Genomic DNA, 14,995 nt, shown 5'->3' with positions numbered 1-14,995 from the left:
CTCTGGTTACTCTTTTTACTCTGATTACTCTGGTTACTCTGATTACTCTGATTACTCTTTTTACTCTGTTTACTCTTTTTACTCTGGTTACTCTGTTTACTCTTTTTACTCTGATTACTCTGATCACTTCGTTGAATTTCCATGTTTTGTGGCTCCAGACGAATCTGATGGGAACTTTGTGAAAACGTCTCTTTGGCTGGAAGACGTTCTCCAGACCGCCGTTCTAACCCGTGGCGTCTGTTTCTCCGCCCCCCAGGCCTGATTTTCTCCCGTGGCGTCTGTGTGGAGCGTGCCACACACCCCCTCCACTACAACGACGGCTTTTGCCTGCATCTTCCAGTGTTTCTTCTGTCAGCAAGTCCAGCAGAGCTGCAACTCTTCCAGTGCCAGCCCTGACGCCAGCGAGGAGCCCCGCCCCTCTGACATGGTGAAGATGACCAAGTCCAAGACCTTCCAGGCCTACCTGCCGTCCTGCCACCGCACCTACAGCTGCATCCACTGCCGGGCGCATCTGGCCAACCACGACGAGCTCATCTCAAAGGTTTCCTCCTCTTCCTCCTCTTCCTCCTCTTCCTCCTTCTGTTCCACGGACATTTTCTAGTCGCGTCTCCTTTTAGCACCTTTTCTGTGGCTGTAGCAGCTTTCTGTTGTGGTGCAGTGACACCTAGTGGCCACACGGCCGTAGTAAATACAGTAGAACCCCTGAGAGGATTTAACTGCTAACCCACCTTAATGAGAGACGACCTGACGGACGCAGACAACAGAACACTTCTTCCTGGCAAAGCTCAAGCTGAGCGACACTAAAACGGCCAGAATCCTCCGGCTGGACCAGAATATCTGAATACTCGGTGGTTGTGGTCTCTGATATTAATGTTGAGGTGGGGTTGGTTGACTTAAGCTTCAGTTTGACTTCACTTCAGTCAAACAGCAGAGCTTTTCCAGCAAACAGAACCAGGCTGAGTTCTTAATGAGCAGATCCAAAGTAGCGGGTGTGTTTCCATTGTCAGTGACGTGATGACCTGGTTCTCCCTGGTTCCCTGGTTCCACCAACGAAGCGCCGGCAGGATCCAGGAACCAGGAGACGGACTGTACCAGTGGTTTGGTTCCGGGTCGCTCCATCTAGTCTGACCTGAACCTCATGAAGAGTCTCCTCGTCGCTCTGGTGCTGTTTGTTCACCTCCGTCTTGTTTTAGTCCAGAGACCCGGAGTGGACATAGAGACAATAACAATAATAATAATGTGTAGAATGATAGAACGCTGCTCTCCAGCCGTTTCCATGGTAACCTAGGTAAACACTCTGATTAAAGTTCTCTTTCACATGAAGACATTAAAAGGCTCATTTTAGCTCTAAAAACTCCAACTTTCATTTCCAGTAGTTTGTAGTTTGTTTAGTAGTTCCTGAGGAACCAGAAGTCTGGCTTCATTAGAAAGAAGTTCTGTAGAGCGTCTCATAGCGGAGCGCCCCCTGCTGCTCAGACCTCAGCCTGCGGTCAGAACGCCAAACAAGACCTGGAGGGGAAGTTAGTCACAATGATGTCATCATGAAAAGCCTGAAAAGAACTGGTTCTAGGTTCTAGATCCACCAGCTGACTGACAGGAGGAGCTCTGCAGCTCTAGAACCACGGCTCCAATCATGTTAATCATGTTTAGCATGTAGCATGTAGCATCACTGGTGTGTGAGCCGAAACTCTTAAGCTGCTAAGCCCCATCAGGCTCACGCTGTTGGTGATGAAGTTGCCATTGTTTTATTAATATAGCATAGCGGCATAGCTCGGTTGGTAGAGCGGTCGTCTCCCAATCGGAAGGTTTCAGGTTCAATTCCCATCTGTGCCATCTCTGCTTGCCTACATGCCAAAGTGTCCTTGAGCAAGACACTGAACCCCAAACAGCAGCCTCTCGTGTGTGTGTGTGTGTGTGTGTGTGTGTGTGAGATGAACCATGTAAAGCGCTTTGGGGCGGCTGTTAGCTAAATGGTCCATTTACCATTTGTTGTACGAACTATCTTCTTTCTCCTCTTGATATTTTGACATAATTTACAGTTTGTGGTTCTCATTGATATGATTATATAATATCATATAATCACTCGTCCTCTCGTCTTCCTGCGTCTGACCTTGTTGACGCATGACGTCACTTCAAACTCGCCAGGTTGTGTTGGGGAGCTTTCATAAGTACTCTGTGCAGTATCACCCTATAGGTATCCTGGTATCGGTATCGGTATCGGTGCAGCCCTTCTTTCAGGTCTTCCTACACAGAGGCTGAAACTCATGACAACGTTTGGCTGCTGGACGTGTTTCACAGCTCAAGTCAGAACGAATGAGCAGAAAAGCATCTTCCAGCTGCAAATCCTACAGATGTTTGTGTTTGTTTTTTGGCGCGGCGCCACATTGTTTACCAAGGTGCAGGAATGCTGGGAACCCAGATACACCAGAGGACCTCAAACTGGGAAATAAAGTCCACTTATTACAGCTGAGCTTCAGGACGCGGTGAGGACCGGAGGCCTTTGTTTGGTTTGTGCCTCATGTGTTCGTCTGCAGAATGAATCCGACTGTTCAATATGAAAGAATCTAAATATGGAAACGACGACACAAGCTGACTGAAACCTCCTCGCAGGTCACTGCATCGGGGTTTCAGGCAGCCAGCCGTCATTTAGACGCTCCATTTTCAGAAAAGATGGACGATAAAATAGAATGTCTGTCCTGTTTGGTCTTGTTCACTGGGTCAGAGTGACGGTTGACCTGGTTGGTGGAAACAATCCACTTTGATGATAATTGGATTTCCTTCGGGGGTGGACTCTGGACAGCCGGTCTTCCTGCGATCCGGTTCACCTCTTCATGAGGTCTGGGTGTGATGTCGGCGCTGATGCGTTCAGACCGGAGACATTAACTGGAAATACCGTCCAAAACAAACCCGTCGAAGGCCCCGCCCACGTCACCGCGCCATTTCATGTAACCGTCATTTAGTCGGATCGGCCGCGCAGCCGAGCATGAAAACGATGATGTCATAGTCCCGCCTCTCAACCTATAACCCTGCGTCGTCACTTACCGACATGGCGGACCACCTCCTCCAGGTGGCGCTGCACCAGCTCCTGATGCTCGTCGCTTCATTAAGGACACATGTTGGATTAGTCTTTCTCTCAGTTTTTTCATGCTCCGTGTCTTCTCCTTTGGTTTTAATGTATTCTGTGGCAGAGTTACAGCGCCGCCTACAGGCCAGGCAGATGTACTCTATTTGCATAATGTTTATGTTGCCGTGTGGACGGGAACATTTTCCAGAACAACGGGGAGAAAAGAGATGGTTTTGGCTTGTGTGGGCGGGGCCTGTGGTTCCGTTTGCATGACGGTGCTGAAATACAACGCGATGTGTCCAAAAGAGCAAAACCACAAATTGTCTTTTTAACTTGATGACATTTTTCTTTGGACGAAGACGATTCTGTTCCTGAGGTGGAGGAGACGGTCGGGTTACACCGCCCTCTAGTGTTCTCCTCTGTGTGCTGCCAAACTGATGACCTCACCACCGAGTCTGTGACACGGGTGGAGCAAAGGAGAGGGTTAACCTGAGCACTGGCAGCACAGAAAGACACCACACCTCCACCTCCTCCTCTACCCCACCTCTTCTTCTACCTCTACCTCCTCCTCTACCCCACCTCTACTCCTCCTCTACCCCCCCATCTCTTCTACCTCCTCCTCTACCCCACCTCTACTCCTCCTCTACCCCCCCATCTCTTCTACCTCCTCCTCTACCCCACCTCTACTCCTCCTCTAACCCCCCATCTCTTCTACCTCCACTTCTACCCCACCTCCACCTCTACTCCTCCTCCTCCTCTACCTCCACCTCTACCCCACCTCCTCTTCTACCCCTCCTCCCCTTCTACCTCCACTTCTACCCCACCTCTTCTTCTACCTCCTCCTCTACCCCACCTCCCCTTCTACCTCCACTTCTACCCCACCTCCTCCTCTACCTCTACCTGTTAGCTCATAATGCTAACAAGCTGGAGGCTACATTTGAAGTTTTCGATGATTTAAAAGTACACACACATAAACACACTTTGTATTTCTGTCGCACTACATGTGTATCTGTTGTTTACCTTCCTGATGAATAGTACGTGGTGTACAAGTTGGCGCGCTGTAAAGTCGAGCTTTGACGTGTTATGTCAGAACGTGGTAGCGTTCGTTAAAGCTACAGTCGATCAACGCCGTCATGAAGGACAACTTGTCCAAATATTTCTATAATACATGGATGATGATTGACAACAAGAAGCGTCGGGACAAATTGAAATCCTACACGTCGCAGCGGCCATCGTGTTCCTGACGTGGATGACATCACGGAGGGAATACGAGCCTCGTGCTGAAGTGGCGGCGGCGGGCGCCGAGCGGGAGGCAGTGTGGTCCTGCAGCAGAGTGACGGAGGGACTACTCCGCACCTCGTCTCCGTCTCGTCAGCCTCATAGAAACTCCTCTAATGGATCGACCGCTCTTTTCATTTCCCACCACCAAAGGACACGACTTCATTCTGCCCGTTTAATTCAGCGGACCGGGAGCGCTGCCAGCAGACGCTCTTACATCAGAGACGCCGTCAGACCGACACTGGTCCTGTTGCGCCGGTCCACACCTGATCAGACGTGTAGCGGAACAAATACTAACCGTAGCTACTTGCTGATACCGATGTGAGTACTACTTATTAAATGCCATTTAGCCCAATTTATACTCCGGTTGTTTTGGGCCGAGTATGAGTACTTGGTGCAGTATTGGTCTGATACTGGTGTAGGTATCGGAGCATCTATATGATAAACTGACTGTGAGGTAAATCTCATGAACAACTAAAAGTTGCCGTTTTCTTTTTTCTGGTTTGTTTGGACTGTCAGAGGCAAGAGAAAGAGCACTGGTACTTTGAATCCAGTGTTGTCGTGTTTTCATTTTGCTCTTCTAAGTAACAGTGCCGTTTCTCTTGCCCCTTATTTCCATCAGCTCTGACTGGGAGGATAAGGTCATTCAGCTTATTGCGGCTGTTGTTATGATGAGAAGCATCAGTTGGGAATATATTGATCAGCCCTATTTGTACTTCTGTATGACAGTAAACTGCTTTCATTTTCAAAGTATTAATGGCTGCTGGGCTCGTTCTCACCTCGGAGCTTTGAGTTGAACCGCCGGCGGTCGGAGCAGACGCTAGAGCTTTCAGTTAATCTTCTTTTCTTTTCTTCACAACTCGGGTTTGATTTGTCACATGAAGCTTTTTATTTATTGAACACGTCTTGGTGTGAGTTTGTTTTAGTATTTAATGTGTGATTGGCTGAGAGAGCAGATTCTCTAACCCCCCCCCCCCACCCCCCCCCCACCCCACGCCACCCAGTGGTCAAGAGGATTCTGGGATTTTGAGATTTACTTTGTAGGATTCATTTCTTGTGAACAATTGTTTTTGGAACTGCCACACTCCAGTCTGCTCATGTTTTATGAAGAAGGAAAAGAAATAGAGAAGCTCTGTGAGCCTTTCTTCTGATTCTGGCGACTCGTATGTTTTGGGAAACGATCCCGGCGGTCCGGCTAATAGGATTGTTGGGAGTCTGGAGGGTTGAAGCGCCGGCCCACAAGCCGCTAAGCTGCTGTCTGCATTCAAAACAATCCCACCGAAATGTCCTTATTTCAACCTGCGGCTTCCGTTCTACCGTTCTGATGCTTTAAGAGACGAGAAATAGAAACCTGACGAGGGGCAGTGAGAGACTGAGGCTGTATAGGCCACAACGTTTCATATGAAACCGCTTCAAACATAAAATGGAAAAAGAAAAAAAACATAAAAAGGAAAAGGAAAAAAAAAATTATGGAAAAAGAAAAAAAAGAAAAAAACATAAAAAGGAAAATGAAAAATAAATAATGGAAAAAGAAAAAAAACAGAAAAAGGAAAAAGAAAAAAAAACAGAAAAAGGAAAAAGAAAAAAAAAAAACAGAAAAAGAAAAAAAAAATAATGGAAAAAGAAAAAAAACAGAAAAAGGAAAAAGAAAAAAAAATAATGGAAAAAGAAAAAAACCAGAAAATGGAAAAAGAAAAAAAAAATAATGGAAAAAGAAAAAAAACAGAAAATGGAAAAAGAAAAAAAAATAATGGAAAAAGAAAAAAACAGAAAAAGGAAAAAGAAAAAAAAATAATGGAAAAAGAAAAAAAACAGAAAATGGAAAAAGAAAAAAAAAATAATGGAAAAAGAAAAAAAACAGAAAAAGGAAAAAGAAAAAAACCAGAAAATGGAAAAAGAAAAAAAAATAATGGAAAAAGAAAAAAACCAGAAAAAGGAAATAGAAAAAAACATTAAAAGGAAAAAAAATAAAATTTTATGGAAAAAGAAAAAAACCAGAAAATGAAAAAAAAAGCCAAATGGAGACGAGCAGCACAAAGTTCCATCTGAAATGTTCCAGTTTATGTAAATCGTTCTCATATTATTCAATTTAACTTACAAAATGTTTCCACTCAGACATTAGCATAGCGGGTGCGAAATGTCGGTTACAGTTCAGAGAACTCCCCGCCACAATAAGACGCTCCTTTTGATAGACGAGTTTGGATTTTAAAGATTCGTGTGAGTGAATCACTGACATTTTATTTTCCAGGCTCATACTGTCTTTGTATTAGACTGTATTAGTTTGTTTTGCCTCAGAGACGCTCGCGGTGAGAAAATCAACTAGTTGAGTTAAACGGCGACGCCTCGGGGCTCCAGAGAGAAAACTAGTCTTCAGCTTGTCGTCGTTTGAATTTTATGAATCACCAACCTGCTTGTTCAACTTTTTGCGCCTGAAGTTCAGCTGTTGTTATTATTATTATTATTATTATTATTATTATTATTATTATTATTATCATCATCATCATCTTTGGTAAAAACAGTTTTTTGAACACTTAATGTGCCGCCACTCGGCGCCACCATCAAAACCTGAAAACGCTGATCGATACTTTATCTGACAATGGGGGGATTCCAGTGTTGCAACAGGATAATAGGTTATTAATAATAACTAGGGATGCACTGATATACTTTTTTAAAGAATAAGTACTAACCTTCAGCTTTACTTTCACTCAATGCAGTGTCGGACCAATGCCTGATACTGGTATCGGTATCGGTATCGGTATCGGTATCGGTACATCCAGAGTAAAAGATAATAATAACTAACATGATGTTTCTCCGTTTCTCCTCTCAGTCATTCCAGGGCAGTCAAGGAAGAGCCTACCTGTTTAATTCAGTGTAAGTATGAGACTCGTCGCTCTCCGCTGTTTTATCGTTCTGCTGCTCTTTTGCTTTATTTTGAAGCTTCCCGGGACACAAACTGTCTGTTTTACATCGTCAGGATTTATTAAGTTAACGTAGAAAATCAGCATAGACAGACAAAGTCTGAATGTCTCGAATTGTGATGGATTGATTTGTTTATGTCTTCAGTTCAGTTGAGGGGGTTTATGTCAGACGGTTGACCTTTGACCTTTGACCTTTGACCTGTCCTGGTTCCAGGGTGAATGTGGGCTGCGGGCCGGCGGAGGAGCGGGTTCTCCTCACAGGTTTACACGCCGTGGCTGATATCTACTGTGAAAACTGTAAAACAACGCTGGGCTGGAAATACGTAAGTCCCTCCTCCTTTCAGTTTATTCTCTTCTAATTCCTCGTTCAGCCAGCGGGGGGTGCTGCTGCGCGACCCGGCTGCTTTTCTCACGCTGCCTAAATGGGCAGCACGAATTGAAAGTATAAACACTGAATTTGATTTTAAAAAAAACTGCTTAAAACTAGTGGAAGTATGCGTCGGTGTAGCAAGTACATGATAAGAAATACAAGTTTTAAATGTAGGTTTAAGATTATACGGTAAAATCAAGAACTAAAAATAAGTAAATAATACATTTTATTAATTTTTAAATAACTCAAACTACTAATAACTCTAATTTTAAATAACTATTAAAATGAGCCATGTTATCTGTCATGTCTAAAAATAAGATTGGAAATCTTGTCAGGTACCAAATTATTTACAGTTTTCATAGTATCTCTGATTAAAGAGTAAAAACTATTTCAAGAGAGAATTTAAAACACTTTGGGCGCTCAGGAGGAGAAACTTTACATCGTCGTGGAATTTCTGGAAACGCTTGAGTACCGACTCCTTGTAGAGGTCCTGGTCCTGGTTTATTTTGACAGTCACCGTAATAACAATCTAACTTGGTACTTTTATTTTGACGGTCACCGTAATAACAATCTAACTTGGTACTTTTATTTTGACGGTCACCGTAATAACAATCTAACTTGGTACTTTTATTTTGACAGTCACCGTAATAACAATCGAACTTGGTACTCTTATTTTGACAGTCACCGTAATAACAATCTAACTCGGTACTTTTATTTTGACGGTCACCGTAATAACAATCTAACTTGGTACTTTTATTTTGACAGTCACCGTAATAACAATCTAACTTGGTACTCTTATTTTGACGGTCACCATAATAACCATCCAACTGAACCAGGTTGGTGTTCAGACTGAAGCGATCGGCGTGTTCCAGATGATTCCGGCGCTGAGAGTCCAGTGATTAAATGTCAGGACGTTCTGAAGAGACTCGTCCTGCTAATCGTGTGAAAAGAGCGTAAAGAGTAAAACGAGTGAACGCAGTAGAAGACAGAGACTTAGAGATTATCCCCGTTTCCACAGAATGTGGCGGGAAAACCACCCAGACCCACTGCAGAGGGTTATGGTGGAAATGTGGGCGGGATTAGGTATGTGACATCATAGCTGTAGTCTCAGCTGGGGGCGGAGCCAGACCCTCTGTTGCACTAGAACACTAGTAGTTCTGGAGTAAAACCATTAAACCAACCTGACATTCACACAGCAGGGTGACTTTCATTAGGACACTAACTCTGGGCTGAAGAGGGATTTAAAATAGGTGCAAGTAAAATCCTGACAGCAGGAAGAGGAAGGAAGGATGAAGAAGGGAGGAAACAAGACGGATGGAAAACTTGTGCAACTGTTCGGCGTGGAAATACATAGAATAGGTGAAAAGGAAAAGTGAAACTGATGAAATCATCTGTGTGTGTGTGTGTGTGTGTGTGTGTGTGTGTGTGTGTGTGTGTGTGTGTGTGTGTGTGTGTGTGTGTGTGTGTGTGTGTGTGTGTGTGTGTGTGTGTGTGTGTGTGTGTGTGTGTGTGTGTGTGTGTGTGTGTGTGTGTGTGTGTGTGTGTGTGTGTGTGTGTGTGTGTGTGTGTAGGAGCACGCCTTCGAGAGCAGTCAGAAGTACAAGGAGGGGAAGTTCATCATCGAGCTGGCTCACATGATCAAGGACAACGGCTGGGAGTGACGAGTCTCGGACCCTGGATGTTCTGTTTTGACCCTCGTGGAGCGACGACCATCACCCCCCCCCCCCCCCCCCACCACCACCACCACCACCACCACCACCACTGCCCTCACTGACTCCGTCCCCCGTCACCTCCTCCACCTCATGAGCTGGGACCTGAAGGAGTCGGAGGGATCATGACGATAAGACTGGGAACTGGAGCAGCTCTGGGAAAACGCCGCCGCCGCCGCCGGAGTCGCGTCGTTACTTTGAAGATTCTTTGGATTTGACCCCGCCCACTTCCCACCGCCGCCCTGTTACCGCATCGCCCCGCCGAATCAGGCGTCCGGCGACTGTGGCGTTCCAGCGCCAGCGATGCGTCGGGACGGAGACCCGGCGGCGAGGACGTTTGTTTTGTTTTGACGTGAACGTTCCTGAACTTTAGCTTCTGGTTGGATGGCGGACGGACGGATGTTACTGGTTAGCATTTTCTTTCCCTGTCGGACTTCGTTTTGTTTACGTGTTATTTCCTGCGGCTTTGTTGCGTCGAGGCGTCGAGCTGAGCTTTTCTTTGCTAATTTCCAAATGAGCGATCAGGGACGGCGAGGCGGGGGAAGGGAGTTTATCGTAGTTACAAATATGTAGCAGCATCTCGCGTTTTCTTTCCAAGTGGCAAAGAATGGTATTGCAGTGCTGCAGGATTTTATACCTGATATTTTCTCCTGTCTTTTCTTTTTTACTTTTTTTTTCTTTGCGGTTGATCGTCAACATTTCCCCCCTCGTTGGTACTTTTCCAGCGTTGGAAAGCGGCGCCTGGTGTTTACTTTTTACGTGAATCGTTTTCCACTCGGGGACGCTTCGGTTCGGTTCGGTTCGGGTCGTCCTTCAACACGCCCGGATGGACGGCGGCTTCTCTGAATTCATTTCCCGTCGACAAAATTCCATTCGGCTTTTTAAATCTGAACGTCGCACCGTTGGTGGGCGTGTCCCTCGCAGGCCACTAGGTGGCGTCTACCAGCAGTCAAACAATAAACCAAGATGGCGGCTCCGTCACAAACTTTCTCTGAAACAGTTCGGCGGGAAAAACTACAAAATATCCCGGAAACATTTGAGGAAGAAGCCGCGTCCCGAACCCGTCGCTCAGACCGAACCGCTGCGCCCTGATATCCAGAACATATAGAAATATATATGGCAAATATATGGCTGGTTCCATCCTGGAGGTTAAAGATGAAATAGTTTGTGGGTTCTGGAGCAGAGAACCACCGACACAATCACATATAAATATAAAGACACATACTATGATAACATATCCATAAATACTATGAAAACCTTCGTAGTACGTAGATATTGGAACATGGTTTCTAGATATATATTTATATATATATATATTTGCTGTCATGCACGTGTGTGTGTGTGTGTGTGTGTGTGTGTGTGTGTGTGTGTGTGTGTGTGTGTGTGTGTGTGTGTGTGTGTGTGTGTGTGTGTGTGTGTGTGTGTGTGTGTGTGTGTGTGTGTGTGTGTGTGTGTGTGTGTGTGTACCTGAATGAAGCTACCTGCTCTGCACTTTGCGGAGGCCGCCGGTTCATTTCGGCTCCGAGGCAAACGAGTCGGTTCTCTCTCGTCAGACAGACGAGAACGTTTCCTGTTTGTTCCTCCTCTTTATCGAGCTTCATCACGCCGCGACGTCCTGTGAATCCCATGTTTGTGTCCGCCGGCGTCTCGTTGCTATGGGAACCGAGGGCAACGCGTTGTGGCCGAGCTCCGGCCGACACGCCTCCAACTCATCGGCCGACGGAGGCGATGCAGACGGTCACCTTCAGCCCGGTGCTGAAACTAGTCAGCTGGCCCCCGCCCGTTTCCAGGGCAACCATTCTAAGTTGAAATCCAAAACTTCCGTTTTCTGTTTCCACGACGACGACGCTCCGTCACTGACGATGTTTAGGAAACGCCTCCCAGGGTGGAGCGCTTCCTAAACACGCTCCGACTGCGAGTTTCTGGAACCGCTGCTGAGTCGGCGGCGGAAGTCCAACTTCTGCTCGAGGGCGCCGCGCCAACTAGTGGCGCATCGTGCTCAATGCATCGTGTAGATTATTATTATTATTATTATTATTACTATTATTATTAAAAACTCCGATTTTCTTTTTGTTTCTGGAGGAAAAAACCCAATTTCTGATTCTTTGCCGTTTCCATCGAACTTCCGTCTTTTCTCTCGTCGCTCTTTTGCACTTTACCCCCCCCCCCCCCCCCCCATCTCTCTCAGCGTGTTAACGTGGACAGTGATTTGCCTCTAAGCCGTTTGAACTTGCACCTCTTCAAACCCCCCCCCCCCCCCCCCACACACACACACACACACATTTTCACACAGTCTCCGCCCCTTTGTTTTTATTTCTTTCTCGTTTCTTTGGGGAAACGGAGACTTGCTCTATTTTCTATGTGAAGCTTTGGATCCTGTTTGACTTTCTGCTGGAGGATTGAAACGATGGCAGTGGGGGGGTGGGGGTGGGGGTGGGGGCTCTTTTACCAGAGATTAAAAACAAAATCAGCAGTGATTGATTACTTTGCCGGCAAGGTCAGTCAGATCACTCGACCTTTTATCTTGAAATCAATGCAAACCCTTGTAGTGAGCAGTGGAAACCTACTTGAAGATAAAAACACAAACAGCTGAGTTGTTGGCCCGTCTTACAGTTTTTGTACATAAAGTGACATATTTAAGGTTTTATACGTATTTCTACTGGGTTAGTTCTTTTACTTCCCCGACTCGATGCACTTTTGTTCACTGTACCTCTGGCTGTGTGTCTGTATGTGTGTGTGCACACATGCATGTGTATTAGCCCACATGCACGCCTGCACACCAAACTGAATGTTTACTTTCTTTCTCTACTTTCTTTCCCTCTTCTGTTTTTTTTTTTTTTTTTTTTTGTTGGACGACTGTTTGGCGCCCCCATGTGGCCAGGAGCCGGGTAGGACTGTTTGGAAGTGATGCGCTCTTTGTTTGGCTTTTCATTTCATCGGCGTGTGGCGGTCGGCTGCCGAGCCTCGCTCTCCGCCGAGCCGCGCTCTCCGCCGAGCCTCGCTCTCCGCCGAGCCTCGCTCTCCGCCGAGCCTCGCTCTCCGCCGAGCCTCGCTCTCCGCCGAGCCGCGCAGACGTTGAGGGCGAGCTGGAATCCCGCCGCTGTCGGTGTCTCCAGCGTGGAGCACGTTCAGGCGCCGTCCAGCTGAAGCCGCCACTGGAGGTCCTTCGTTTGGCTCCCAACACCGGCTGTCAATATTTGATTGTATGTTTTTGAAAACGTATTATTTCTGTTGGGTTTTGTTCTAAATGACCGTCAACTCTTTGTAAACCTTTTGATTTGTTGTGATCGGCGCCACGAACGCCATCGACGGTCCCTGACCGCCTGAAGCTACGTGTCACGTCAGCCACTCCGGCTCCACAAGAGCCCCGTTTCCATAGCAACGATTTCAGGTGAATACCAGTGTCCGTTTACACGACAGCGGTGCCGAGAGACACTGATAGCTCTCCGACTCCGTCGCCGTGGAAACGAGACGTTCTGGAAACGCCCCCGCTCTGTTGCTACAGCGACAGGTTGTGGCCTGGCATCCTGACATCATTTTCTGTGTTCCTGCCGTTGCTATGGGAACGTTTCCAGAATGTTGGCGCCCAAAGGCGAAACTAAACACAAAAACACTTGTGACCTCAGTCACGCCGCTCAGCGAGACGTCGCTAGAGGAAGTAGAGGCGTGTGACTGAACTTTACTTCCTGTCGGTCGGCTAAACGTGGAGAAGCGACGCCGTCGTTCGCCTGAATCAGCCGAACGTCGTGAGTCTGCCTGAAGTTACTCGGCAGGTTTGAGTAACTAAAGTTACAGCTGCTCATCGATGCGTTATGTCACAGAGGAACACGAGTCCTGCCACTGGTCAGCTGAGATGACCGTTGGTGTCGTAACACCCCCGGCCTGTCGACAGCCTCGTGGCTCCTCTGAAAGCAAAGTTTCTCATTTCCTGTTCCAACCTTCATTTCCTCCCGTTTGGTTCACAGTCCAGCCTTACGCTAGCGTCGCCTAGTCTTCTTTAAAAGGGCAACTCCACGGCAGACTACCCAGCATGCACCAGTACGTCACCAGATCAGTCTGTCGGCAAACTGACTTTACACTTTTTCTTTGTAGCATTTTAGAAACTTCTTGCGTTTTATTTTTGAAGCCGTTTTCACCAAATTGGGAATCCGGGAGACTCCTGGTGCACATCAGGGCGACTTTAGCTGCCTTTTCCTGGAGAACCGGGAAGTTCAGCCTGGAGAACCGGGAAGTTCAGCCTGGAGAACCGGGAAGTTAATTCTTGGCTTTGAAACAGCAGCTGACAGAACCTGAGCAGTTTTCATTTGGGAGCAGGTTTGGAGCGGTTCTCCATGTCACAGGGGAACCTTGGCTGAAAGAACTTCCACGTTTGATGTGTTTGGTAAAACATTATTTAACTCCGACAATTTCATGAGAACTTTGCTACAATCTGCCGAGGAAAACTAGTCGGTAGCAGAACCTGGAGCTCCAGAATGGCTTCACTCCTGGTCAGTGATCTGGTTTGTTTGTGCTCAACGTGTGGGGCAAAGCCAACATTTCCTCCAGAGAAGAGACCGTCGGAGACCGTCGGGGACCGTCGGGGACCGTCGGGGACCGTCGGGGACCGTTGGGGACCGTCGGAGACCGTCGGGGACCGTTGGGGACCGTCGGAGACCGTCGGAGACCGTCGGAGACCGTTGGGGACCGTTGGGGACCGTTAGGGACCGTTGGGGACCGTCGGGGACCATTGGGGACCGTCGTAAGGCTCCATTACTTGGCGGTTTTAGCTGAAGACAAACAATCCATGTTCCTTATTCGATTCATTCGTCTGGCTGATGCCCGCCACCCACTGCGACGTTCCTCCGTCCCAGATAAAGACGATGTTGAGAGAACGATGTTGACATCTTTGGCCCTGCGTCGCTCTGAGACGGTTCAGAGACGGCCGTTGTCATGGCGACCAAAGACAAACCTGTGATAAAATCCTGACGGTGTCAGAAATGTGTGGCGACGGAGACGTCAAACGAAACGTTAGGATTTCTCTCCACACACACACACAGGAACGCCACGTGGACGAGGCTCGTTCATGTTTCACTCGTTTCTTCTTCATGAACGGACGGCGCCACGCTTATGTTCTATTGTTGCGCAATCGTGTCGACTCACGAACGTCGCAGCGGCGTTTCAGCTGGTTTTCCTGGTACGACCTGCACACGGCCAACTTCACGTCGTGACCAAAGTTTAATCCATTCATGTCGTGCGGCGTAGCGGGCTGTATAATGAGATTGTTAGAACCGCACAGTGTGTGGCGGCCGTTCCACCCACAGAACCTTTGCTTGATTTGTGTTTGACGCTCTTTAGCCTTTGAGTTCTAGAACACCAGCAGAGGTAAACCCACATCCGCAGACATTTTACGTTTGCTAAAGTTGGCGCTGCACGCCGTTAACCGTTGAGCACGGGCAGTTTGTTGAAAGGAGTTCCATCGTGGTTCCACCATAGTTCCATCGTGGTTCCAACATAGTTCCATCGTGGTTCCAACATAGTTCCATCGTGGTTCCACCATGGTTCCATCATAGCTCCATCGTGGTTCCACCATAGCTCCATCGTGGTTCCACCATAGTTCCATCGTGGTTCCATTGTGGTTCTATCATAGCTCCATCGTGGTTCCACCATGGTTCAATCA

The 14,995-nt window shown here is 47.3% G+C and overlaps 1 protein-coding gene across 1 annotated transcript; it reads left to right on the top strand.

The window, feature by feature from the left end:
• Positions 1–424: 424 nt before the first annotated feature.
• ypel1 (yippee-like 1) lies at positions 425–9,291 on the top strand (the record flags this gene model as incomplete). The annotated part of the gene is made up of 4 exons (XM_080467602.1): positions 425–541; positions 7,170–7,213; positions 7,475–7,583; positions 9,202–9,291. The coding sequence occupies 4 exons, from the start codon at positions 425–427 to the stop codon at positions 9,289–9,291; spliced, it is 360 nt and encodes a 119-aa protein (XP_080323728.1).
• Between the last annotated feature and the right edge of the window lie 5,704 nt (positions 9,292–14,995).

This window comes from Lipophrys pholis (genome assembly GCF_963383615.2).
Source record: "Lipophrys pholis genome assembly, chromosome: 7".
NCBI lineage: Eukaryota > Metazoa > Chordata > Actinopteri > Blenniiformes > Blenniidae > Lipophrys > Lipophrys pholis.
This window is presented reverse-complemented; position numbering and strand designations above follow the sequence as displayed.